We start from the raw sequence: 26,528 nt of genomic DNA, 5'->3' as shown, positions 1-26,528 counted from the left end.
CGAAGAGAGACGTAGACGTCAGGGAGACGTGCTTGAAAACATACGGGTTATCGATAAACCGATACAATGTTGAACAGAACAACAGTTAAAATCTGCTCAATAATGAAATAAACTTTGTAACTCAGTAGATCACTCAAGAAGCAGGAAGTAGCCTGCTTTATGTTATCACAGCGGATCGGCGAACCTAAAGCACTATCAACGGTAAGTACACAGTAAAATTATGAGTAAAACTGAATATAGGTTAAAAACCGTGTATTGCGAATGTCGTTGGCAACAACCATGTAATCTCGACAACGAGTTGGCAGTACTGTATATAGGCAGTATCTGCATGCCTGTAGTATTAAGAGAAGCATAGTCTGCGATTCGCGAGCCAACTGGCATGGGTTTAAAGTCGCTATCGGCACCCCCCCTCCGCCTGGGATGATTTATTTTTTGAGATTCTTCTTTCAGTTTCCACTTGGTTACCAAATTGCATAAATGTCAGTTCTCTCTTTTTAAAACTTTACTTTCAGTGTACGGACTATTTCCTTGTTGTGTTTGTGCTTCTCTATAGCCTATTAATGTCAGTAAATGGTTAAATAAAAGTATCAACACGTACGGTCAAACACGAGCTGTAAAACGCGTTAAGAATTTAAAGTGCAATATATTATTATTAGCTCTAATCCTTTTTTCAGCCTGTCATTAACATGTCATGAATTGAACTACAGTGGCCTAGTACTGTACTTTGTGCTTGTACAAAGGACATCTTAAAATAATTAGTTTTTAAAACATTATATGGTTTCCTTTCATCGCTAGAATTCAAATTAAATAATGTTATTTCATATAAAAGATCATACATTTCAAACTAATGAGACTAAATCCATTTAGGAAACATGTTAAACAAATATTAATTGAGAGAATGGTGAAGACAAAAGCTTTGACTCAAGTTGCCTTTAAGGCAGAAATGTTCCTATTTATTAACATGGGTATTGTGATGCGGTTCTTCACGTCTGAAGAAGTTTTTGTTTGACGTGGTGATTCCCTACCTGGACAATGAACAAGCCTTTGGTGGCCACACCTCACTCCCAGATGTACCTGGGGCTTAAAGGTTTACAGAGGCCAGAGAGGGATGGTTAGAAATCGCACAACACATACTGAAGTGGGAAGGACGGTGTTTTTGTGAGTTTCGTATTACCTATGTATGGGTTCCTCCAAAACTAACAAAGCGTAAGCGTATGCCGGGGAAGCAAATTGTTCCGAGTCGGAACATAAAGGAGGAATACGTTTGGGAAATGAATCAGGGTGTTTTTGGCGCGCCTGGGTGGCACCTTTGTTGAGATGCTCGCTAAATCGCCTTTGCTCTCTCGACAGTCGCGAACAGAGCGCCGTAGACGTTAGCCGGGCGAGTGTGGTCATGTTTGTACACGTTAAAGTCTGTCGATGGGTATGTAGGCCACAAGCAACTGATGTAAGCCTTAGAACATTTAACATGACTATACGTAACAAGAGCTTTGCTGCTGAGTGTTTTGGTTTATGTTTTTATTGATATGTTGTAAAAGAGTACTCAGCATGACAAACTTCAACACATTTTAAAAATCAAAAATCTTTTGGATATTTTACTGTGAACTTTCTCTCTCTTTAACTGATTATTCACTCTTTTATTTGTTTTATTTATTTATTGTTAATCTATTGTCGATTAATGTTAATGTAATAAATGTTAATGTAAGCTGGGCAATATTCTAAATGAGTTACCCTAAATGTGCTTCCAAAATCAGAATAAAGGTCAATTGAAAATTATGGGTAATATGGACTCAATACATAAACTGGGAAAGAAGTGTAATGGACAGTTCTGTGGTTCGTATAAAGTGTTAATATTTTGAGTTCTGTGGTTTATAATGCAGTGACAACCACAAGTTCTTTGTGTGTATTTAAGAGGTCACATATTGTGCACTGGGTGTCTGTATTGCAGTTATGAGATGGAGCAGTGTTTGTCACCTGCAGATGTGAGGGGGCCAAAACCGAAACAGGCAAGTACTAAAATAGCTTAAGCCTCAAAACTCACAATGTTACCCTTTTTTTCCTCACAAACTCTAACTTTAGTAAGTTTCTTTGTTCATTAAAGTCACCAAACTGTGATGGAAAAAAAATCTTGTTATAGACAGACAAATACTGATTGAATCCCAGCCAATATGCATATTCATAATAACAGTTATGACAGTGCTTGTGTGCTTAACGTACTGTTTCAGGGCTTGGGAATTGTGAAGAAAAAGAAGAAAAATGTAAGAACTACTAAATCCACAGCACAGGTACTACAACAAAAACACTGCAAGCCAATTGTGTACTGTGCCAGTAATGCTGCTGAATGATTATTCTGTGCTGTACTAATAGCGGTTGTTGTTATCCTGTAGTGATGTAATAATGTTATGGGTGAAGGTTATCCTGTCCTGCTGTACTAATATTAGTGGTCGTTGTTATCCTGTAGTGATGTAATAATGTTATTGGTGAAGGTTATCCTGTCCTGCTGTACTAATATTAGTGGTCGTTGTTATCCTGTAGTGATGTAATAATGTTATGGGTGAAGGTTATCCTGTCCTGCTGTACTAATATTAGTGGTCGTTGTTATCCTGTAGTGATGTAATAATGTTATGGGTGAAGGTTATCCTGTCCTGCTGTACTAATATTAGTGGTCGTTGTTATCCTGTAGTGATGTAATAATGTTATTGTTGAAGGTTATCCTGTCCTGCTGTACTAATATTAGTGGTCGTTGTTATCCTGTAGTGATGTAATAATGTTATGGGTGAAGGTTATCCTGTCCTGCTGTACTAATATTAGTGGTCGTTGTTATCCTGTAGTGATGTAATAATGTTATGGGTGAAGGTTATCCTGTCCTGCTGTACTAATATTAGCGGTCGTTGTTATCCTGTAGTGATGTAATAATGTTATGGGTGAAGGTTATCCCTGTCACGCTGCGCTAATATTAGAGGTCGTTGTCATCCTTGTAGTGTTGGACTAACAGGGTATATCACTTTCACACTTAGAGTGACAGAGACGTGGGCCAATCAGAGACCACGGAAAAGCATGGGGAGCAGACTGACACCCAAAAGGTCTGCATGAGAGAAGTGTGTGCGTGCATGTGTGTCAGTATGTGTGTGTGTGTCTGTCTCAGGTTTTCTAGGTGTGAGTCAGTCCATTCAGGTCTGTAGCTCCCTCTCTCTTTCTCTCCCTCCCTCTCTGTCTATCAGGGCAATCTTACCACACACAGTGAACTCTCAGCCAGCAAAGATAGTCTGCCTGACATCAGCAACGCAGAGGTGAGTGTGTCCGTTCGGTCATTACAGATCGGTATTGCTGTTCAGCTTTTAGATTGGGGGGGGTCTCTTTAATGTATTAGTGTGTGTAGCAGGGGGTGGGGGTGATGTGGTAATTTGTGAGTTCTGTTTGTGGTTGTAGTAATATTTATTACTTTATTAGGTACACATGTACACCAGCTTGTTAATGCAAATATTTAATCAGCCAATCATGTGGCAGCAACTAAATGCATAAAAGCATGCAGGCATGGTCAAGAGGTTCAGCTGTTTTTCAGACCACATGTCAGACATGGCATCTAAGTCTTTGACCGTGGAATGATTGTTGGCACCAGACAGGGTGGTTTGAGTATCTCAGAAACTGCTGATATCCCGGGATTTTCACACACAACGATCCCTAGAGATTGCAGATCATGGTGTGAAAAACAAAAAACATCCAGTGAGCTGCAGTTATGCAGGCAGAAACACCTTGTTAATGAGAGAGGTCAGAGGAGAATGGCCAGACTGGTCGAAAGCTGACAAGAAGGTGACAGTAACACAAATAACCACACATTACAACAGTGGTATGCAGAAGCATCTCTGAATACACAATGTGTCAAACCTCTAACTGGATAGGCTACAGCAGCAGAAGATGTAATACATATAAAAAATAGGTCTAATAATACCTAATAAATTGCTCAGTGAGTGTATATCTTGCATACTGCTTGTCTTCCAGGGCCCAGAAATTCTGAAGAAAATGAAGAAAAATTTAAGACCCATTAAATCTACAGCACAGGTACTGTAACGGGTAACGCTGCAGAATTACACAATTAGTCATTATTAACCTACAAAACTATACTAATGTTAGGGTCCCTTGTTATCCCTATAGTGTTTTAGACATAGTCATTGTTACCTTTAGTGTTATGTGCTGTACTAGTGTTAGGGGTCATTGTTATATCTGTAGTGCTGTAGTAATGTTAGCCGTCACTGTTATCCCTGTTGTGCTGTAGTAATGTTAGGGGCCAGTCTTAAATTGAAACATGTTTAGGAAACATGTTAATGTTAATATTAATTGAGAGAATGGAAAAGATAAAAGCTTTGACTCAAGTTGCCTTTAAGGCAGAAATGTTCCTATTTATTAACATGGGAGGCCAGTTCGGAGGCCAGTGCCTTGGTCCAGGGGGATGGCAGGAGCACACCTGACCTGACATGCATGTCTTTGCTTATCTCCATAATGTAGACAGCGGCCTGTAGCGTAGTGGTTAAGGTAAATGACATGGACAGGCAAGGTCGGGGGTTTGAATCCCATTGTAGCCACAATAAGATCCGCACAGCCGATGGGCCCTTGAGCAAGGCCCTTAACCCTGCTTGGTCTAATCAACTGTAGGTCGCTCTGGATAAGAGCGTCTGCCAAATGCCAATAATGTAATGTAATGTAATGTAATAATGCTGTAGCTGTACTCACAGGGTATATACCTTTCACACTAAGGTTGGCCGGGAAGTAAACCAATCAGAGGGCACTGAGAATCAAGGGGAGGAGACTGAAACCAAACAGGTATGTGTGAGAGAGGAGTGTGTTTGTGTGTGTTTGTGTGTGCTTGTGTGTGTGTTGTTAGGTTTCTCATGTCTGTGTCAGTCCATTCAGCTGAGGTACTTGCGTCTCTGTCTCGCCTTCTCTTTCAGGACAGTCTTTTGACTCACAAGGAACTCTCAGCCAGCAATGACAGTCTCTCTGACAACAAAAAGGTGACGTCTCAGTTCAGTCATTGCTCTACAGCAGAGGTCACCAACCCTGGTCCTGGAGAGCTACTGGGTCTGCTGGTTTTTGTTTTCACCCTAAAATCAGCACCCTGTTGAGACCTAGGTAACCAGGTGAGGTGAGTTAGCTGTGTAATCATCTGCTCTAATTGATAAATTAAGTGCAGAGTAACTGCGAAAACCAGCAGACCCAGCAGCTCTCCAGGACCAGGGTTGGTGACCTCTGCTCTACAGAGTAGTGTTTCTGTTAAACTTATAGACTGACCTGTACTCAGTAGTGTGTGTGTTGGTGGAGAAGGTTGTGGTTGTGGTTCTTGGGGGGTCTGTTTCACATACTGTTTGTGTTTCAGAGCTCCGGAATTTTGAAGGAAATGAAGAAAATGTTTAGGCCCCTTAAATCCACAGCACAGGTACAGAATATGTAACCCTGCTGAAACATCATCTCAAAGTAATAATGTTCGTGGTGGCCTGTAGCGTAGTCGTGCAAGGTCCGTGGTTCTAATCCCGGTGTAGCCACAATAAAATCCGCACAGCCGTTGGGCCCTTGAGCAAGGCCCTTAACCCTGCATTGCCCCAGGGAAGGATTGCCTCCTGCTTAGTCTAATCAAGTGTACGTCGCTCTGGATAAGAGCGTCTGCCAAATGCCAATAATGTAATGTAATGTAATCCCTGTAGTGTTGTACTAATATTAGGGGTCATTGTTACCCTTGTAGTGCTGTACTAATGTTAGGGTTCATCATTATTCATGTAGTACTGTATTAATATTAAGAGTTCATGGTTGTCTCTGTAGTGCTGCAGTAAAGTTAGTGGACATTTGTTATCTCTGTAGTGCTGTACTAATATTAGGGCTCATGGTTATCTCTGTAGTGCTGTCCTAATATTAGGGGTCATTTTTATCACTATAGTGCTGTACTAATATTAAGGGTCATTGTTATCCATGTAATGCAGCAGTAATGTTAGTGGACATTGTTATATCTGTAGTGCTGTACTAATATTAGGGTTCATGGTTATCGCTGTAGTAATGTTAGGGGTCACTGTTATCCCTGTAATGCTGCACTAATGTTAGGGGTCATTGTTATTATATCTTGTAGTGCTGTACTAATAGGGTGTATCACTTTCCCACTCAGAGTGACAGAGAAGTGACCCAATCAGAGAGCACTGAGGAATATAGGGAAGAGACCAACACCCAAAAGGTCTGCATGAATAGAGATGTGTATGTGTGTGTGTGTGTGTCGGTGTGTGCATGTGGTTTTGCATGCGTTTGTACAAGTGTCTATTGTGTCAGTCAATCCATTCAGGTCTGTAGCTCTCTCTCTCTCTTTCTCTCTCTATATCAGGACAGTCTTACTGCAAACAGAGAACTCTCAGCCAGCAATGACAGTCTCTCTGACACCAGCAACACAGAGGTAAGCATGTCTCCTGAGTCAGAGATCAATTCAGCTTCTAGCTTGGCGGTCTCTTCAGTGTAGGAGTGTGGGTGGTGTGATATGGTAATTTGTGAGTAGTTTGTGGTGGTGTTAATATTTATTATATATATATGCTTGTGTTTCAGGGCTCAGAAATTCTCAAGAAAATGAAGAAAAATTTAAGACCCGTCAAATCAACAGCACAGGTAATGTACCGTGTAATGCTGCTGAATTACACAATTAATTAGTCATTATTAACCTACAATACTATACTAAGGTAAGGGGCCATTGTTATCCCCGTCTTGCTGTACTAATGTTAGGAGTCGGTTTGTGTTATCCATCAATATATATATATAAGAACTGGAGAGAGCTTCCGCATACCGGTACCTATGGGAGCTGCTCAATGGCACATTAAGCCAATTGATGGAAGCTGTCATGTTTGACGATGGGGCTTTATGGCACCAAAACATGCTTACTGGATACCTAAATGGGAAGGAATGAATAGGAATTAAATAAATCTTCTAAATATCTTTTTCGGTGCGGCTCAGGAAGAAATTGCTCCTGTGGCATAATTAGTTCAATGTGAAGATATTTTAGAATTTAAGAGTACTGTCCAAAATCGTATAAATTTGCTCGGGTAAAGTCATAGTTTTGAATGGACTTCAATCGGGAAATTGTTTTTTGGTTTAATAGGCTTAATAAGCTTCAGTACCTCCAGTAGCCACTGGAGGTTGCAAGCTTCTGGGGAAATGTAAATCCCTGGTTGCTTGGTGTTATCTCATGCTAGTGTAGCTGTATGGTGAAGAAGATGATGATGGTGGTGCTGGTTGTCTATGTTATCTCACACTGGTCTGTCTTCACAGATCAGCTCTGATGCCGACAGTGTGGACCCCCTACAGACACACAGCACCACAGAGACAGAGCTGGTGCCCCCTGAAAACACACAGGTTAGAGAGGGATAGGGTGCAGTAGGGGTAGGAGACTATTTGTACAGATAATTATATGAACTTTGTACAGCAATCTACCAGCACATGTTGCTACTGTATATTTGTACTGTACTTTACCTGTACAGGTAACTATACTATAGCACATTCTACCTGTACAGGCTGTGAAATCCTTTGCTAACTTTATCATTCTCAGGACATTGATATGATACACAGTAAAATGTTGGGGAGTAGTCGCTGTGTGCCAGCTAAGCCTTTAATGTGAAAATCAGTCAGCTGGTTTCACAGAAATTCATTAAGCTCAAGACTAAAGTGAGTTCTGTATGGAGAATCACCATTCAAAATTGAATTTAGTCCAGGCCGTGGCTTATTCTACGTCTGTGAAAACGGACCCAGTGTTTCATACTCATCTATATCAAATCAAATTACCCCCATCCCTCAGAAAAAAGGCGGGAAACTTGCTGGAATGTTCAGAAAGTCCCCCAAACCTGCAGAGTGCAGTCTACCTGTGCAGGTAATCATTTAACATTGTGCCGTACTCCTCCTGTGCCCGTCGATAAGCAAACAGGTTTACCGGACTAACTGCTTTGCCTTTCCCAGGAAAATGAATCTCCACCCACTGAGCTCTCGGCCAGCAATGACAGTCTCCCAGATGTCAACACAAAGGTGAGCCTCTGTTACATTATTACTCAATAGCAGCACTTTTTAAAAAGACTGAGACCTAACTTAGAAATACCTTTTCATATCGGGTCCCAAATTTGAAACGTAGTACGTTCCAGGGACCCGCACAACCTAATGGACGACAGACTAATTCCGGGACCCGCCTCCTTCACTCCAGCTACCAATTTTGGGTCCCCACCTGTAGTTTAAAAAGACGCGTGTTTTTTGCTTAGCCTGCAACTCACCTCACTCTTTCTCACAATCAGGAAAAAGGAGACAAGCTCACAGAATGGTTCAGAAGGGCCCCGAAGTCTGCTGAGCGCCTGAGGCCTGCTCAGGTAAACCGAGTTAACGCTGCCCTATACTCTACACCTGCACGATTATGTGAAAATGCTGTGCTGACTGGCCCGTGCTTCGCAGGAAAATGAATCTTCATGCAGTGAACTCTCAGCCAGCAACGACAATCTGTCAGACATCGGTACAAAGGTGAGTGTCTGTCCGTCTGTCTGACCTGCCTGTACCCTTCCCAGTTGAACAGACTCTATTAACCCTATCATACCTCTCTAGGAGAAAGGAAGAATATTCGGTGGAATGTTCAAATCCAAATCTCCCAAACCTGCCGAACGCACCCTACCTGTACAGGTAACTACATCGAACAGAACTGCAATCTATATAGAATAATAACGGTGTGAAGATCCTGTGGTAAAACACCTCGCTTTCACAGGAAGATGAATCTGTACGGAGTGAACTCTCAGCCAGCAACGACAGTCTCTCAGACAGCGGCACAAAGGTGAGTGTCTGTCCATCTGTCTGTCTTGCCTGTACCCTCCCCAGTTAAACAGACTCTATTAACCCTCTCATACCTCTCTAGGAGAAAGGAGGAATATTCAGTGGAATGTTCAAATCCAAATCCTCTAAACCTGCTGAGAGCACACTAACTGTACAGGTGACTATATTATTACTGCACTCTACCGGTAGACTACAGAATAAAAACTGTGTGGTAAATTACCTCTCTTTCACAGGAAGATGAATCTGTATGGAGTGAACTCTCAGCCAGCAACGACAATCTCTTAGACAGCGGCACAAAGGTGAGTGTCTGTCCATCTGTCTTGCCTGTACCTGCCAAACAGTTTGTTAAACACTCTATTAACCCTTTCATTCCTCTCTAGGAGAAAGGAGGAATGTTCAGTGGGATGTTCAAAAAACCTCCCAAAATTTCTAGAGGCCCTACACCTGCACAGGTAAGTGTCTCTTCTCTTGTATTAACTTACCGTTGTTTATGCATTGGAAGCTCTTTCAGTCAGTAAGAATGTCCGGTCCACACTTGGAGCACTGATTGATTTTTCTTTCTTTCTCAGGACAATCTTTCTACACACAGTGAAATTTCAGGCAGCAACGATAGTCTCTCTGACGACAACACCACAAAGGTGAGTCTCTTCATTCAAGTGATTAGTCTACGCATCATCAACTGTTGAAAACTAATTTATGTTAGAAGTTGTGGTTTTACTTCAGTGCTGTACTAATGACAGAGGTAATTGCTATACATGTGTCACTGTAGTAACAAGGTGTATCAATTAATTTAGACAGCAAGAGAATCAAGCCAACCAAACAGCAGTGAGAACCACAAGGAGGAGGCAGACAACCGACAGGTCTGTAATGTGTGTGTGTGTGTGTGTGTGTGTGTGTGTGTGTGTGTGTGTGTTTGTTTGTGTAAGAACAGTGTGGTGTTGAGATTTAAAAACCCATAATATTTGCAACTGCTAATGCAGTATATCAAGTGTGTAAGCAAAAATGGCGCCATTTCTTTGGGGAGTGAATCTTCATTCCTTTTCTTCCTCCCTGTCTCTCAGGACAAAGGGTTTGGTGGACTTTTCCGGAAGCTGCCTAAAGATAGGACTGTCACCTTCACTGTAAGAAAGGCTTTCTCTTTTTCGTGTAATATTACCTGTGCCGCCATCGTACTTTTGTTTCTTAGTCTTTTCTGTTTGTTGTTGATATTTTTGTATGTTGCAGAGTTATGTAACCGACGTTAACCCGGAGGAAGAGAAGGGCAGACCTGATAATAAACAGGTGTTTGTGTGTGTGTGCATGCCTTTGGTCAGTCTGAATATAAAAATACTGTAAAATAAAAAGAGAATGTGTGGTCAGCAAATGGATCATTGGTCGTATACAGACCGTGAAAGTAGTTAGAATTCTTCGCTAACATGATCAAACGGCCTAGCTGATTATACACTTTCAGGCTAGCTAGTTAACTTAGATGCGTAGCCAGCGAATGAACATAATTTTGAAATAGTGCAAGGCATTTGAAACCCCATCTTGTGACCACAACGGAGAACTGCATTCCCAATCCAAAGTATGACACGGTTATGATAACGTTAGCAAATAGCTATGCCTTTACACGCAAATAGTATGAAGCTCTAATATCGTAATTTAACAAAATACACCAAATGTACAGACTAGCCTGCCAGGGTTTGATATGACTAGTAAGAACATATATATCGCTTGGCTACAGAGAGCTAAATATCATAGAATGTTATTTTCGGTCCTGCTATAAGTTACATAGCTTACCTGTCGCGAAGAACACTGGCCAACTGCATCACTTTTAATCCATTTTAAGTTTAACGGCCCCAGCTTTCTCCACTAACCAAAGCCAGACCGATGTTCACTGTCGTTCTCCAACGACCTTTATCGTGACACTTTTGCGATGGGTGGATGTAACTGGCTCTCTGGTGTTGCCAAACGCTTACTAATATCGTCAACCATTTCGTCACTGTAAAGGTCAGCTTACTGTAACTGGCAGCCGGCTGCACGTTATTCGTGAGAAAAAGATAAAGCTCGTGAGCGTTGTTGGAGGCGGTAACCCCAGTATTTGACGTCACAGGCAGACATAAACAAAAACACGATTTACGGATCGTAAAGAATATATTAAGTGGCGAATTTAGACTTTATTTTTTTAAGAAAATCATATTTTTACTCTGCATCTTTCTGCAACTGCTCTCTGGACGGCTTTTTAAAATTGTTAGCAACAATGAAAAAGTTACATAGCACTCCTAAAATAACATTGTGAACTAGATCTCAATACTCAACGAATTCCCATCTTGAGGGAATTGCTATTGTAACTACAGTAGCAAGCATTTCCTGATATACTCCCTCAAATATACAGTATTTCCTATTCAAGATATATGAAAATTGCCCATTTATCATAGTTTAGTGCCAATTGTTAATATTGCAAAATACGTTTCACATGTTTTTTTGTGTGTGGATGATGAAGGAGAAAGCGATGTTATCTGTAGCTGCATGTGATACATAGTGATGATAAATATGGCGGCAAGAATCACGATGGCGGTGCTGTGTGATATCTCATGCTTGTGGTGGTGGAGCAGGATGATGAAGATGATGATGAGACTATGTTATCTCACACCGGCCTGTCCAGATCAGCTCTGATGCCGACAGTGTGGACTCCTTACAGACACACAGCGCCACAGAGACAGACCTGGAGCCCCCTGAAAACACACAGGTTAGAGAGAGGCGTGGTTGGGGACATGTAACTAGTAGCTAGTAATGTAGCTAGTAAGTTTGTGGCTGAAAATATCTACCCAATCTCTAAACCCCTACTCATCCTCACTCAGAAAAAAGGAGGGAAGCTCTCGGGACTTTTCAAATCCAAATCCTCTAAACCTGCTGAGAGCACACTAACTGTACAGGTAAGTATATGATTACTGCACTCTACCGGCAGACGACAGAATAAAAACTGTGTGAAAATCCTGTGGCAAATGACCTCTCTTTCACAGGAAGATGAATCTGTACAGAGTGAACTCTCAGCCAGCAACGACAGTCTCTCAGACAGCGGGACAAAGGTGAGTGTCTGCCGGTCTGTCCTGTCTGTACCCTCCCCAGTTAAACAGACTCTATTAACCCTCTCATGCCTCTCTAGGAGAAAGGGGGAATATTCAGTGGAATGTTCAGGTCCAAATCTCCGAAACGTTCTAAAGATCCCACACCTGCAGTGGTAAGTGTGTCTTCCTATGTTTCTTTGTTGATGTTCAAGCAGGTCTGTAATTAAAGGTGAGTGACATTTCTTTTCTCTCCGTCTGTGTTTCTCAGGACAATCTGTCAGTAAACAGTGAGCTCTTGGGCAGCACCGACAGTCTCTCTGACAACAACACAAAAGTGAGTCTGTCTGTTTACTCATTACTTGATTAATCAGCATTTCTGTCCAACAGGAGCAGGTGTGTTTCACACCACATACAAGTACCCTCCACAATGTTTGGGACAAAGACCCATCATGTCTTGATTTGTCTCTGATTTGCCACAGTTTTAGATTTGGAATATAAGGGGTTTTGGCTTTGGTTGAGGAAATTTAATAAGGTTGACATTTTACTCTGTAGCTCTTTATTTGAGCCATTTCAAGCTTCTCAGTAGAAATGTATTTGTCTTCTTCAACACTTTCCTCCTCCAATTCTGAAGAACCTGACTTGACAGAAACACCAGACTCAGATTCTCAACCTTCTAGGACGCTTTTATCGACAAAAACAGCCCTCTAAATCTTCTACTGTAAAGCCTTCAAAATTGTAATTGTCGCTAATACTCACATAACTCACTTCACTTTGTTCGCAAAATATGAAATAAACTTCATTTTCAGAGCTAGTCTCTCAACTGAGTGTAAACTAGCCTATATCTAAATGCGCTGGAACTGAATGGTGATCCTGATGATGATGGTAAGGAACATGAAGGTGTTATTATATTATGAAGATATTGGACTATGTTATCTGTAACTATGTTATCTGTAGCTACATAATGATGATAACCGTGACGGCAAGAATCATGAAGAGGATGCTGTGTGATATCTCATGCTGGTGGAGCTGTATGATGAACATGATGTTGCCTATGTTATCTCACACTGGTCTGTCCTTCCAGATCAGCTCTGATGCCGACAGTGTGGACCCCCTACAGACACACAGCGCCACAGACACAGAGCTGGAGCCCCCTGAAAACACACAGGTTAGAGAGGGATGGGGTGCTTGTGGGGTCAGGGGACTCTATCTGTATGCGTAGCTACGTATATTAATACTGTCTTTTGCCTGTACAGTTAACTACAGACATATTGCACTGTACACTAATTGTACGTGTTTTACAAGTGTGTGAAAATGCTGTTAATGAAACTGCTTTTTTCAGGAAAATGAATCTATTCACCATGAGCTCTCAGCCAGCCACAACATTTGATGCACTCAGTCGTTACGCAAAAGATCAGATTGTTTCTATCCAACTGCAAAAATTACAGCGTGGATCAATGTATCTACCAAATCTCTCAAATCTCTACTCATCCTCACTCAGAAAAAAGGAGGGAAGCTCACTGGACTTTTCCGAAAATCCCCGAAACCTGCTGAGAGCACACTAACTGTACAGGTAACTATATTATTACTGCACTCTACATATACAGTGCATCCGGAAAGTATTCACAGCGCTTCACTTTTCCCACATTTTGTTATGTTACAGCCTTATTCCAAAATGGAATAAATTCATTTTCTTCCTCAAAATTCTACACACAACACACCATAATGACAACATGAAAGAAGTTTTTTTGAAATTTTTGCAAATTTATTAAAAATAAAAGAAATCATAAGTATTCACAGCCTTTGCTCAATACTTTGTTGATGCACCTTTGGCAGCAATTACAGCCTCAAGTCTTTTTGAATATGATGCCACAAGCTTGGCACACCTATCTTTGGGCAGTTTCGCCCATTCCTCTTTGCAGCACCTCTCAAGCTCCATCAGGTTGGATGGGGAGCGTTGGTGCACAGCCATTTTCAGATCTCTCCAGAGATGTTCAATCGGATTCAAGTCTGGGCTCTGGCTGGGCCACTCAAGGACATTCACAGAGTTGTCCTGAAGCCACTACTTTGATGTCTTGGCTGTGTGCTTAGGGTCGTTGTCCTGCTGAAAGATGAACCGTCGCCCCAGTCTGAGGTCAAGAGTGCTCTGGAGCAGGTTTTCATCCAGGATGTCTCTGTACATTGCTGCATTAATCTTTCCCTCAATCCTGACTAGTCTCCCAGTTCCTGCCGCTGAAAAACATCCCCACAGCATGATGCTGCCACCACCATGCTTCACTGTAGGGATGGTATTGGCCAGGTGATGAGCGGTGCCTGGTTTCCTCCAAACATGACGCCTGGCATTCACGCCAAAGAGTTCAATCTTTGTCTCATCAGACCAGAGAATTTTGTTTCTCATGGTCTGAGAGTCCTTCAGGTGCCTTTTGGCAAACTCCATGCAGGCTGCCATGTGCCTTTTACTAAGGAGTGGCTTCCGTCTGGCCACTCTACCATACAGGCCTGATTGGTGGATTGCTGCAGAGATGGTTGTCCTTCTGGAAGGTTTTCCTCTCTCCACAGAGGAACGCTGGAGCTCTGACAGAGTGACCATCGGGTTCTTGTCACCTCCTCACTAAGGCCCTTCAACCCCGATTGCTCAGTTTAGACGGGCGGCCAGCTCTAGGAAGAGTCCTGGTGGTTCCGAACTTCTTCCATTTACCTTCAAAGCAGCAGAAATTTTTCTGTACCCTTCCCCAGATTTGTGCCTCGAGACAATCCTGTCTCAGAGGTCTACAGACAATTCCTTTGACTTCATGCTTGGTTTGAGCTCCGACATGCACTGTCAACTGTGGGACCTTATATAGACAGGTGTGTGCCTTTCCAAATCATGTCCAATCAACTGAATTTACCACAGGTGGACTCCAATTAAGCTGTAGAAACATCTCAAGGTTGATCAGTGGAAACAGGATGCACCTGAGCTCAATTTTGAGCTGCATGGCAAAGGCTGTGAATACTTATGTACATGTGATTTTTTAATTTTTTAATTTTTAATAAATTTGCAAAAATCACCCAAAAATTTTTTTCACATTGTCATTATGGGGTATTGTGTGTAGAATTTGGAGGAAAAAAATGAATTTTATCAATTTTGGAATAAGGGAAGAGTGAAGCGCTGTGAATACTTTCCGGATGCACTGTAGATACAAAACTGTGTGAAAATCCTGTGGTTAATGACCTCACTTTCACAGGAAGACGAATCACAGCAGACTGAACTCTCAGCCAGCAACGACAGTCTCGCAGACAGCGGGACAAAGGTGAGTGTCTGCCCGTCTTTCCTGCCTGTACCCTCCCCAGTTAAACAGACTCTATTAACCCTCTCATGCCTCTCTAGGAGAAAGGAGGAATATTCAGTGGAATATTCAGGTCCAAATCTCCGAAACCTGCATCTGCACAGGTAAATGTGTCTTTTGTTGATGTACAAACAGTTCTGTCAATTAAGGTGAGGGTAACAAGCTGTATTGGGACAGTCTCTCTCACAACAACTGTTCAGTCATAACTATAAAGTAGGGGCGGGAATCACAGAGTAACTCACGATATGGTACGATCATGATACTTTGCCCATGATACGGGTGAGTCTGCAATATGCCATATATTACAAGAAAATCCTTTACAATACATGCCGATATCTGTGATGTAGGAATCAAACATATTCTGCATTTACTCACTTGTATTTCTTGACCAAACTGTATATTTCAGTGAACTGAAACCTGCCTTTTCAACGTTAGCTTGGTACAAAAATGGGAAGTTCCAGAACGGACTGGTAAACGAAGTGAGGCTTTTGCTCATACGAGTACTGGCACTTCTTTTTTCTCCACTTCGAGCACTGTTTCACTTCAGTTGTTGAGAGAAAAACGTTAGCTTATTGACATTTTCAGACAATGACAATGATCTCTTTTTCTGTAGAGTGAAAATAGCCTCTCACGCAGCAATAGGATTATGGGAGACAAAGGACAGATGTGTTAATTTGCCTTTTTATCTAATGCTTATTACGAGAAGGCAGTGGTTGTTTTTTCCAGATCTAGACTGACCCTCATATGTTGTCAGGGAAATTAGGCATTTCCTTACTTTTATATGCAAAACCTCTAACAAAAATAACTGTTCTAATTGTTGAAGGGTTCAAAACTATGGTAGCCTATAAACAGGATAATCCATGACGAGACCTGTGGTTATATCATTTTAATGAGCTGCAAGGAGAGTGGTTTGTCACCTCGCACCCTGCATTAAAATAATTGAAAAAATTCTGTGCATTACAAAATAAAAGATAAAATGCTGCCACTGTATCAATACTGTATCAGAAAAAAGTATTGCAATACTATGCTGTATCGATGTTTTCCCCCACCACTACTGTGCAGGTCAGTTTTTCTGTCCAATAGTATCTGTTCAACATACTACATTGTGCACCTCTCACCTAAACCCACTGAGCACACATTACATTACATGTCATTTGGCTGACACTTTTATCCAAAGCGAGTTACAGTTGATCAGACTAAGCAGGAGACAATCCTCCCCTGGAGCAATGCAGGGTTAAGGGCCCAACGGCTGTGCAGATCTTATTGTGGTTACACCAGGGATTGAACCATCAACCTTGCGGATCCCAGTCATTTTACCGTAACCACTATGGTACAGGCCGCCCCAGTAATGTCCCAGTCATGGCATTGCAGTCTAACTGTACAGGTAGCTATATTGCCACTCTATTCTACCTGTACTGATTAATGCTAGTCCTTAAATGTACAATAGGTAATTTTGAACTTCTGAGGAATTACAGCAACAAACACCTTCAAACCACAACACTATTTATCCCTCCCCCTTCGCTGTAAAAGCACACATTGACGTTGAAACACCATTGGCTGTGGCAATTAGAACCAATTTTCAACCAATAAGTTTGCATTATTGTGCAGTTATGCAATGTTTTGGTACGGAGTGTCAGGCCGTATAACATCAACTGTATATTTTGAAACCGGAATTTAAGGACTATGAACACAGGCAGAGGGTGAGTCAACACGTCAGAGCCTTTTTCAATGATTGGAAGGGATTTACAATGGTCTTGTAACAATGTTTTAACACAAAAATCTTACCTATTGTACCTTTAACTGTTTGATTGCGTATCTCAGTGACGGCAAAAAGCATGTGTCTTCTTGCCTCTGTACATGTGCCTTTTTACAGGTCTCCATGGACACTGAGAGTGGAACCCTTGCAGGTCGAAATAAGATGCCAAAGAGGAGGGTGGGTGTGGCTTGCACTTCAGTCCATCTGCCTTTGGTGTATAGTACTACCCTGTGTTACCAGCTACTCTATTACTGTGTGCCTTTAAGTCTGCAGTACTGTGTAACTACCGGTTCCGTAACCTCAGTCAGTTTAAACATCTCCACGGGACTGTGTGCCTAACGACCAACAAGTGTCAAACTATTCTACCCTGCCCTGGATGGGGCTGCAGTGCATTGTACCAGTCATTTACAGTTTTCTATTTTTGTGTGTGTGTAATTTGTGGCCACCAGGTATCATTCAGAGTGAAGAGAACGCTTCCCAGACTTCCAGGAATAACTTTCCAAACCCCAATAAAGGCAAGTGAGGAGGCAGGAGACCAACCTCAAACTATAATCTACCCCCTTCTTTCCCTGCTTGCACTCATGGATTCTCATTTTCTGCCTCCGTGAGCTCAGCATGGGAGTCTAGAGGCATTGTGGGATATATTCTCATGTCACTTCTATCTTCCTCTCTCCAATTTGTAGGAAACTGAGGAAGAGGAACTGTTGCGGCAATCTGTGGAGATGGAGGAGCGATCCTCAGTGCAGGTCTGTTTGGGTCAATACGTGTGCGCTACACTGCAGAGTGAAGGACTATGTGTGCGCTACACTGGGGAGTGTAGGACTATGTGTGTGCTACACTGGGGAGTGTAATATCATGTGCGTGTTACAGGAGAGCTCAGTGGAGGTTGAGATGGTGGAGATTGCTCCGTTGCCCAGTGAAAGCGATCTCCTTGACTCCGCGGAGGTACGTACAGTATTTCCTTTCTTGTGTCAGAATGAATTACATTGTGTGTAGGTTGGCAATCTTGTTATTTCACCTTAGGAGATAATGGCTTTTGGGTCTTGTGAATTAACTGTGAATATTGAATATTCCTCTCTCTTCCCCAGGATGACGATGGCTTACTCGATTGGTGGAGAACGGTGGATGGTATGCCATTGTTGTTAATTTGTTGTCCTGTCAAACTAGTCTAGCTGATGCATCTATTGACCTGACAAATCTAAGACAACTGTTATGAACCTTATATGTTCATCCACTTACAACCAAGATGGCCTAGAGTCTCTGTCCAGTATGTTGTGTAGTACAGAGCAGTTTTTCCTTGTGTTGCATGGTTGGAGTGTGGAGGAGTAGTTTCTCCATATTATACCGTTGTAGTATTAAGCAGTTCCTTGTCCTTCTTATGTGCAAAATCTTGGGTCGAAAGCATTTAAAAACAGTAAGGGTCCTTTGCACATTGAGCCAATGAGAGAACAGGAAGGTAAAATGATTTTATAACGTTGCTACTACTTGGCAGCAACAATGTGAGAACATTTTGGGTTAGCTGGGTCTTTGCTCACTTGCCTCCCCCTGCTGGTGATTTCGGGGCCCACAAGTCAGCCTGCTAAGCCACCCAAGAAGTGTCTTCCTTGCAAACTTCTGTGACTGGCTTGCTAGGCTGACCTAGCATAGACTGGTTTGTGCTCTTCAGAAATCGACAGCAGAGGTTGCAGCAGTGAACACTATATACTATATAATAGTATATAATAAGGTTTATGTAATGTAATTTTTAAATGAAGTAAACCACATTCAATCAACTAAAAAATTCCAGTGCAAGAACCACAATCTTCCCCAGAATAGCCTTTATCTGGTGTGTAAAGCGTGGAGAAGGTCTGACCAATACTTTTTTTAAATTGAGCCTTTCCAGGTAGCAATATGGCGGTGCTGACTTTGGGCCGGAATTGGTCCTGATCTGGCTCTTGCTATCTTATCACAGCAAAAAAAGTGTCTTTGCAGTCTAGACAGTTTATTTATGTCCCCTTACACGTGGAGAAGCGCATTGTCCAGTCAGTGCCCCTTCTAGGGAAAAATTATTATTTTGGTGGCAGATTGACTGCGTGCTTTGATTACTCTTCTGTGTGTTGCCAGGTTGGCACGAGTGGAACGAATCTTCAAACTTTAAGGAGGATGAAGAAGAGCTGTGAGTTGTGTCCCTTCCTCCCCCCCTTCTCTCTTTGTCACACACACACACACACACACACTCACACACCAACAGCGATTGGCTGCCATGCAAGGCACCCACTCATCAGGAGCATTTGGGGGTTAGGTGTCTTGCTCAGGGACACTTTGACACACCCAGGGCGGGATCGAACTGGCAAACCCGCCAACTGCCAGACGACTGCTCTTGCCACCCGAGCCAACGATGCCCTAATGCCACAATGAGCAGTGCTATCCCCTTGGACAATGCAAAACCACTGCTCCAGTGCTTTCACCAAGTGAGCTACCCAGCAGAAAATGGACTGCGTTTATACACTGTAGCACGTTCATCCAAAGCACTTTGTAATTGATGTCTCTCCTTCACCCCATTCACACACACTCACACATCAATGGCGATAGGCTGCCATGGAAGGCACCAATCAGCTTGTTGGGAGCAAGCGGGGGTTGGGTGTCTTACTCCGGGACACTTCGACACACCCCAGACCGCTCTTACCTCCAGAGCTAATGTCGCTCGTGAACCTGTCCTCCCGTCCTCCCTCTGCCACGCTGCCGTTTGACCTGTATCTCTCAGTATAGACTGCATCCTTCCGTCAATCTCCTCCCATCCTAATAGATTTCTCCTCCCCAATTACCTCTCCTTTCCTTAATTTTTCATCCTCACAGATAGTTTTAATTTTCTCCTCGGAACGACGGGCAGGTTTCACCCCCCCGCACTCTCTCCCCGGCCTCTCCCGCAGGGCGATCGAGCAGACCGCCGACCGCGTGTTCCTGGCGGCCCAGGTCTTCGTGCGCCTCTTCAACCACCGGGGGGCGTCCCTGCAGCAGCGCATCCTGGAGCTGCTGGCGCTGGCCGACGCGGCCGACAACTTCCACAAGCGCGCGCTGCAGGCCAGCATGGGCGGCCGGGTGGCCAGCGTGGTGGGCAGCGTGACCACCATCACCGGCCTCATCCTCGCGCCCTTCACCTTCGGCAGCTCCATCATCGTCACGGCCGTGGGCATCGGCGTGGCGACCGCCGGCACCATCACCTCCGCCTCCGCCCACATCACCGACTCCGTCCACTTCACCCTCGACCGCAAGAAGGTGGAGAAAATGATCGAGGACTACGAAAACGACATCAAGGACATACAGGAATGCATGGAATTTGTACAGGTGGGTCCGACATGGCTCAGGCAGTAAGAGCAGTCGTCTGGCAGTCGGAGGGTTGCCGGTTCGATCCCCCGCCCGGGCTGTGCTGAAGTGTCCCTGAGCAAGACACCTAACCCCCAAATGCTCCTGATGAGCTGGTCGGCGCCTTGCATGGCAGCCAATCGCCGTTGGTGTGTGAGTGTGTATGAATGGGTGAATGGAGAAGCATCAATTGTACAGTGCTTTGGATAAAGGCGCTATATAAATGCCAATCATTTACCATTTACCATTCCTCTCTCTCTCTCTCTCTCTCTCTCCTCAGTTCAAGATTAATTCAATTTTGCCTTATTGACAGAGTAACCAAACAAACAAAGTTGGTCATATCCAAGTTCCAAAAAGACAAAGTATAAACCCCTTTTATTTCACCAGTGAAATTAAAACGTATCGGCCGTCTTGATTCTGTGCAATGTAGTGTGATGTAGCTCTGTGTATAACAACAGAAAGAGCTGGGCTTGGTATCTCATGAGCTCAGTGTACAATAACAGAAAGAGGTGGGCTTTGTATCTCAGGGGCTGCAAGTCTGACTATATACCATGTCATTCTATTGCAGTGGGAATGATGCTGGGAAGTATTCCTGCAAACCCTGTACCAATGCATGTGTTTTATAGTTGCCCTCAATCAGGTTAGATATCAAGCTAGCTTCATGCTACCTAGCTCGTATTAAAATTCTGTTTGGTTTTAGGTCAGAATGGTCTCACAGCATGTTTGTTATAATGGAAGGCTTGCTAGCCAAATATTGCATTATATTCAGTGGCTAAACTATGAATGTAATCATTCTCAAAGATATGGAGTGAAATGTGTCAATTAGTTCAATAATGCCTCTTTTACATTCCAATTACAGGACAATTCTGTCTTTCTCGAGACATTTATGGGCAACAATTTAACTAGCTTATTTATGCTTCAAGTGTTAATCTGTCTGTATTTCCACACACACACACACACACACACACACACACGCCACTCATACACTGGTCTTGCCTCTTCTCACTGCAGGAAGGGATGGAGGTACTGCAAGGGTCGAACTTTGAGAAGTACACAGACAGCGTGGCAAAGCGAGCGCTGAATCGGAACATCAAACACGTAGTGAAGGAAGGCGCTCGAGCGGGCAAGGCTCTGATGATCAACACGGACAAACTGGTCAGCACTGTGCAAGTACTGAGTGTAGCAGGTGGGGCGGCTAAAGCTGCCCAGGCGATCAGCGTCACCACTGGCGTCATGTCCGCGCTCTTCCTCGCTCTCGACATCTTCTTCCTCGCCAAGGACTCTCACGATCTGCGCAAGGGTGCCAAGACCAAGTTTGCCAAAAAGCTCCGCGAGGTGTGCAAGGAACTGCAAGACGGAATTCTGGAACTGAACCGGGTCAAAACCGCCCTGCAGAAGACCATGGACGGCATTGAGGTGGAAGAGTACGAGGAGGAGGAGGAAGAGGAGGACGAGGAGGATCTGGAGCTTAAGTCTGATCCGAAAAAACTGGCCCAACTGGAGGAGGAGATAAATCAGATAGAACAGAAACTGGACCAGGAAGTCCTGGAGAAGAAAAGAGAGGGGGAAGGAGAGGGAAGAAAGGAGACGAGAAAAAACGATAGTAAGGAAGGGTATGAAAAGCCCCAAAAAGGAAAGATTGAAAACGGTGAGAAAAAAGTGGAAAGTGTGAAGGAAGAGGGGGAGGTCAGAGCAGGAACAGGGAAGGTAGAAAGTGAAGGTAGAAAATGTGCAATAAATGAAATGGGAAACCAAGATGGGAATGAAGAAAGAAAAAAAGAGAAGAGGCAGGGGGATATAAAAAAGGAAAAGAAGAGAGAAGGGGATGAGCTGGGAAAAAGTGGAAAGAGAGACGGGGACGGACGGGGTAAAAAAGGAAGTAGAGAGGAGGCTGAATGGAGAAAGAACACAAACGAAGAGAGGGATGAACGAAGGAAAAAAGAACCAAAAGTGGGGGATGAACGATGGAGGAATGCAACGAGTGACTCAATTCCTCCACCAGCTCGGCCTCGATCAAAAGCCATATCCCAGAACGCAGAAGAGACTAGCTGGGAAGGGCCAGTCACAGACCCAAAAGCTCCGCACCCTGACCCAGCCAAGAGGCGCGCTTCCTGCAGGGAGCCGCTCTCGATCTGACCCCCCATATCCAAGGCAGAATACTGGTGTCTGCTAGTATGGCAGGCCTTGGGACAATCAGCTTTGTTAATGGCGGCCTGTAGTGTAGTGGTTAAGGTACATGACTGGGACCCGCAAGGTTGGTGGTTTGATCCTCGGCTCTTGAGCAAGGCCCTTAACCCTGCATTGCTCCAGGGGAGGATTGTCTCCTGCTTAGTCTAATCAACTGTAAGTCGCTTTTGATAAAAGCATCAGCCAAATGACATGTAATGTAATGGGACATATACATATTAATCCAGTCTTGTATTTTGATTGTTTGATATTATTCCATGTTGATAGGGTGCTGACTTTTCTTGTACTGCCATTTTGTGTCTGTTTGGGTCACCACTGTTCTTTCTTTGTCACATATTCCCCCCTGAAGAACACTACAGAGCCGAACTTGTGTATAGAGGACCGAATAAATTAATAAGTCTATTCATTAAATTCTCATGTGAAATATTCTTGTAATACTTATTTCTAAAACACTATTTTATTTTATAATGACACTTTTTTAAGATGACAGTCTTGATGTCAAATCTATTGACTATGATCAGTTGGTTTGCAATGAACAATAAAGATATCTTTAAAAAAAAATCATTTTAGATCTATGTGGTCTTTCCAGGAATGTGATCAACCTGTGTTCATTCATTCATTCATTATCCTAACCCGCTTATCCTGAACAGGGTCGCAGGGGGGCTGGAGCCTATCCCAGCATACATTGGCCGAAAGGCAGGAATACACCTGGACAGGTTGCCAGTCCATCGCAGGGCACACACACCATTCACTCACTCATACCTACGGGTAATTTAGACTCTTCAATCAGCCTAACATGCATGTCTTTGGACTGTGGGAGGAAACCGGAGTACCCGGAGGAAACCCACACAAGCACGGGTAGAACATGCAAACTCCACACAGAGAGTAAGTAAGTAAGTAAATTTTATTTATATAGCACCTTTCACAGTCACAAAGTGCTTCACAGGATCAAAATAAAAATAAAAATAAGTAATAACAATAATAATACATAAAAGAACAGTCAATAAAACCAACAAATCACAAATAAACGAACATGAAATAAACGGAAATACAGTCACAAAAACGGCTAGATGAACGCCTGTCTGAAGAGATGTGACTTTAGGTGTTTTTTAAAAATGTCCACAGATGCCACAGCTCTTAAATCCGGTGGAAGAGTATTCCACAATTTAGGTGCCACTGATTCGAAGGCTTGGTCACCTTTAGTCTTGAGCCTAGTGCAAGGGACAACCAGTAAGCCCTGATCAGAAGACCTCAGAGACCTGATGGCAACATATGGGTGGAGGAGATCACGAAGGTAAGCAGGTGCCTGACCATGGAGGGCTCTATATGTGATGACAAAAACTTTGAACTGGATTCTGAAAATGACAGGTAGCCAGAGTAAGGAGACCAAGATAGGAGTGATATGACATGACCTCCTGGACCTGGTCAGCAGCCTGACAGCAGAATTTTGGACCTGTTGTAGACGGTCTAGAGATGATTTGCTGAGGCAGGTAAAAAGCGAGTTACAATAGTCCAGGCCTGATGAAATAAAAGCATGAATAATCATTTCCAGCTCAGAGTGTGATACAATAGACCTGAGTTTAGTAATGCTTCTAAGGTGGAAAAAACATGTACGGGACAAAGACTTAATGTGCTTGTCAAGATAAATAGCCTGATCGAACATAACACCAAGATTTCTCAATTTAGAGTGCACATTTGATTCAAGAGACCCAGTTTACAACATTAGAAACAATATTATCAGCAGCAATGATGAGGACTTCAGTTTTGCCTGCATTTAACTGAAGAAAGTTACTGGCCATCCAGTGTTGTGGTGATTTAAAACATCAGTGAGCTGATAGGCAACCATTTTTTCTAAATTTTTTGAAATAAAAGGCAGCTTGGATATAGGCCTGTAGTTCTTGGGAAGAGATGGCCCCGGCCCACCCTGTGTTTTCAAACATAATTGCTCAAACTTAGTCCAGAGGTAATGATGTGGGCATAAGCTTTTGTTTGCTTTTGTTGTAGTCCTGCAAAAACATCTGATGCAACTTCTCAAGCTCTTTACTGAACACCATGTTTAGGTTATGTAGAGTTATGTTCTAAACGTACAGTTAAAAAAAAAAAAACATGGTTAAGCATACCACTTAGCATTGTAAGGACAATAATGTAAATGTAATTGCAAAAGTGGCGGCACGGATGGTGCAGTGGGTTGCACCGCCGCCTCACAGCAAGGAGGTCCTGGGTTTGAATCCCTGTCGGCCGGGGCCTCTCTGTGTGGAGTTTTGCACCTTCTCCCCGTGTTCGTGTGGGTTTCCTCCCACAGTCCAAAGATATGCAGGTTATGGGGTGTCTCGGTGGCGCAGCCTGCAGAGCACTGACCGCATGCTCATTGTGAGCCGCGACGTCAACGGTTCGAATCCGACCGTCTGACAATTTGTCGCATGACTTTCCCTCTCTCTCGCCCCCATTCTTCCTGTCTCTATATACTGTCCAATAAATTAGAGTATAAATTGCCCGTAGGTATGAGTGTGTGAGTGAATGGTGTGCATTGGACTGGCGACCTGGGTGTATTCCTGCCTTTCGCCCAATGTATGCTGGAATAGGCTCCAGCCCCCCTGTGACCCTGTTCAGGATAAGCAGGTTCAGATAATGAATGAATGAATGAATAAATGCAAATATAAAATGTATGCAATGGCTGCAAACATGCCAGGAAGAGGATGCAAGTGCACATTGTCCCCACACACAGTGACACACACTGAGGAAGATGGTGGGTGAAGCCAGTTTAAGAATTGCAGAGATTGGCTGCATCTTGGTGTCACCAAGAACCATAAGACACCACTACCACATCCATAACAACAAACTCTTTGGAAGGGTGGCATGAAGAAAGCCCTTACTGAGCACAATGGACTCTACACCACCATAAATGACAACTTACGTTCGCTGAGGCAAACAATGTAAATAGACACAAATGAGGAGGTGCTGATTGTGAGTGGTGTGAATACTTTGTATGGGTTGTGACAAATCATTTTTTACCAGTGCTGACCAAGACCCCTCTCGTTGTTGGACTATCGAGTACCGGTCAGCTTGTTGTTGTCCCTGTGATACAGGTCAAAGGGAGTGTGAGCCTGGTATGATGTGTAATTACTGTTTACACCACTAGGAGGAGACAAGTCTTAAGTATGAATGAGAAATGATAGAACAAGGCAGAACTATTTGAAGGACCTGAAGCATAAATCCCAGAGGCCCACAGCATCTGCTGTTTTTTAAATATTTTTTTATATTTTTATTTTGCGTGTTTAATTCATGTCATTTATCGGCTATGGAGTCTTTAAACCTTGTTTCCAAGGCTTAAATTGGCTGCTGATTGAATGGAAATTGCAAAAAGCAGCAGAGACACCTGAAGTTGAGAGGCTGCCTCTGGTTTGGAGAAACACGGGGTGGCCAAGGAGGCAGATATCAGACCTGGGTGTTGGAAATCCTTACACATGTATTTTAGGTTGATGAGCAAATATACTAGTCAATATTCAGGAGGTAGAAAGGAGACCACCAACTGTACAAGCACTCATGTTGAGAAACCTGCTGTAGAACCCCCGCTGCCAAGACTCCCTGGTGAAGCACAATTCCTCTTGCAACAAGGAAGAGCTTACTAAACGTGTTTGGAACCAAAAGTATTCCTGGCAGCAGGAAGAAAGGACCATCAAAATGTTGTTTCTCCAGTATGCGATTATGATGATCATCGTCACTGGAAGAGAACGATAGGAACTGATTGTCGTCAGAGGGCTGCTAGTTATCTTGTTGGCGATCAGGAAAAGTTTGTAGCAACAGACTGAAAGGGGAATTCCAGATTATCTATCCCTAGTGAGAAGAACTCCCAGAAGGGACCCAAGGTATAGTGGGGGAGCCCATCCTTCACTGGCTGGCCCAGTCTCATAGTTCAAGATAGGATAATTAGTAATACAGTAATACATAGGAAACAGTAATACATTGATGCTTTGACTTATGGTAGAACCTATGCACTTGTAAATCGCTTTGGATTAAAAGCGTCTGCCAAATGACTAAAATGTAAAATGTAAA

General features: G+C 43.2%; 1 protein-coding gene across 9 annotated transcripts; it reads left to right on the top strand.

Moving 5' to 3' along the window:
- Window positions 1–1,116: 1,116 nt before the first annotated feature.
- Window positions 1,117–23,039, top strand: LOC133137321 (uncharacterized). Of its 9 annotated transcripts, none has more exons than XM_061255529.1 (44): window positions 1,132–1,158; window positions 1,351–1,423; window positions 1,949–2,006; window positions 2,226–2,258; window positions 3,018–3,083; window positions 3,222–3,290; window positions 4,000–4,059; window positions 4,753–4,818; window positions 4,947–5,009; window positions 5,372–5,431; window positions 6,149–6,214; window positions 6,359–6,427; window positions 6,574–6,633; window positions 7,291–7,374; window positions 7,814–7,885; window positions 7,972–8,037; window positions 8,298–8,369; window positions 8,452–8,517; window positions 8,599–8,673; window positions 8,756–8,821; window positions 8,903–8,977; window positions 9,054–9,119; window positions 9,201–9,272; window positions 9,390–9,458; window positions 9,615–9,680; window positions 9,882–9,941; window positions 10,045–10,101; window positions 11,465–11,548; window positions 11,661–11,735; window positions 11,823–11,888; window positions 11,966–12,040; window positions 12,136–12,201; window positions 12,949–13,032; window positions 13,366–13,437; window positions 15,089–15,154; window positions 15,232–15,294; window positions 17,064–17,123; window positions 17,396–17,461; window positions 17,630–17,725; window positions 17,757–17,891; window positions 18,035–18,074; window positions 19,050–19,101; window positions 19,856–20,270; window positions 21,300–23,039. In XM_061255529.1, exons 3-44 carry the CDS (start codon window positions 1,956–1,958, stop codon window positions 22,422–22,424), a joined length of 4,269 nt encoding a protein of 1,422 aa, XP_061111513.1. In that variant the 5' UTR covers window positions 1,132–1,158; window positions 1,351–1,423; window positions 1,949–1,955; the 3' UTR covers window positions 22,425–23,039. The 9 variants fall into 9 exon arrangements, with proteins under 9 accessions (XP_061111510.1, XP_061111516.1, XP_061111513.1 ...); XM_061255525.1 differs by having other exon boundaries at window positions 2,226–2,285; XM_061255533.1 differs by having other exon boundaries at window positions 1,134–1,158; window positions 2,226–2,285; window positions 17,630–17,692; window positions 17,817–17,891.
- The last annotated feature ends 3,489 nt before the right edge of the window (window positions 23,040–26,528 follow it).

Source organism: Conger conger, chromosome 9 (genome assembly GCF_963514075.1).
Source record: "Conger conger chromosome 9, fConCon1.1, whole genome shotgun sequence".
NCBI lineage: Eukaryota > Metazoa > Chordata > Actinopteri > Anguilliformes > Congridae > Conger > Conger conger.
Note: the sequence above shows the minus strand (reverse complement) of the source record. Positions and strands in the feature narration are given on the sequence as shown.

Bases quoted from the DNA above. Each gene is read 5' to 3' on its own strand.
- LOC133137321 (XM_061255526.1), top strand. From the start codon at position 1,956: ATGGAGCAGTGTTTGTCACCTGCAGATGTGAGGGGGCCAAAACCGAAA. The intron at 6,215-6,358 runs GTCTGCATGAAT...TCTCTATATCAG, and splicing joins AAGAGACCAACACCCAAAAG to GACAGTCTTACTGCAAACAG. The intron at 17,124-17,395 runs GTGGGTGTGGCT...TGTGGCCACCAG, and splicing joins ATAAGATGCCAAAGAGGAGG to GTATCATTCAGAGTGAAGAG.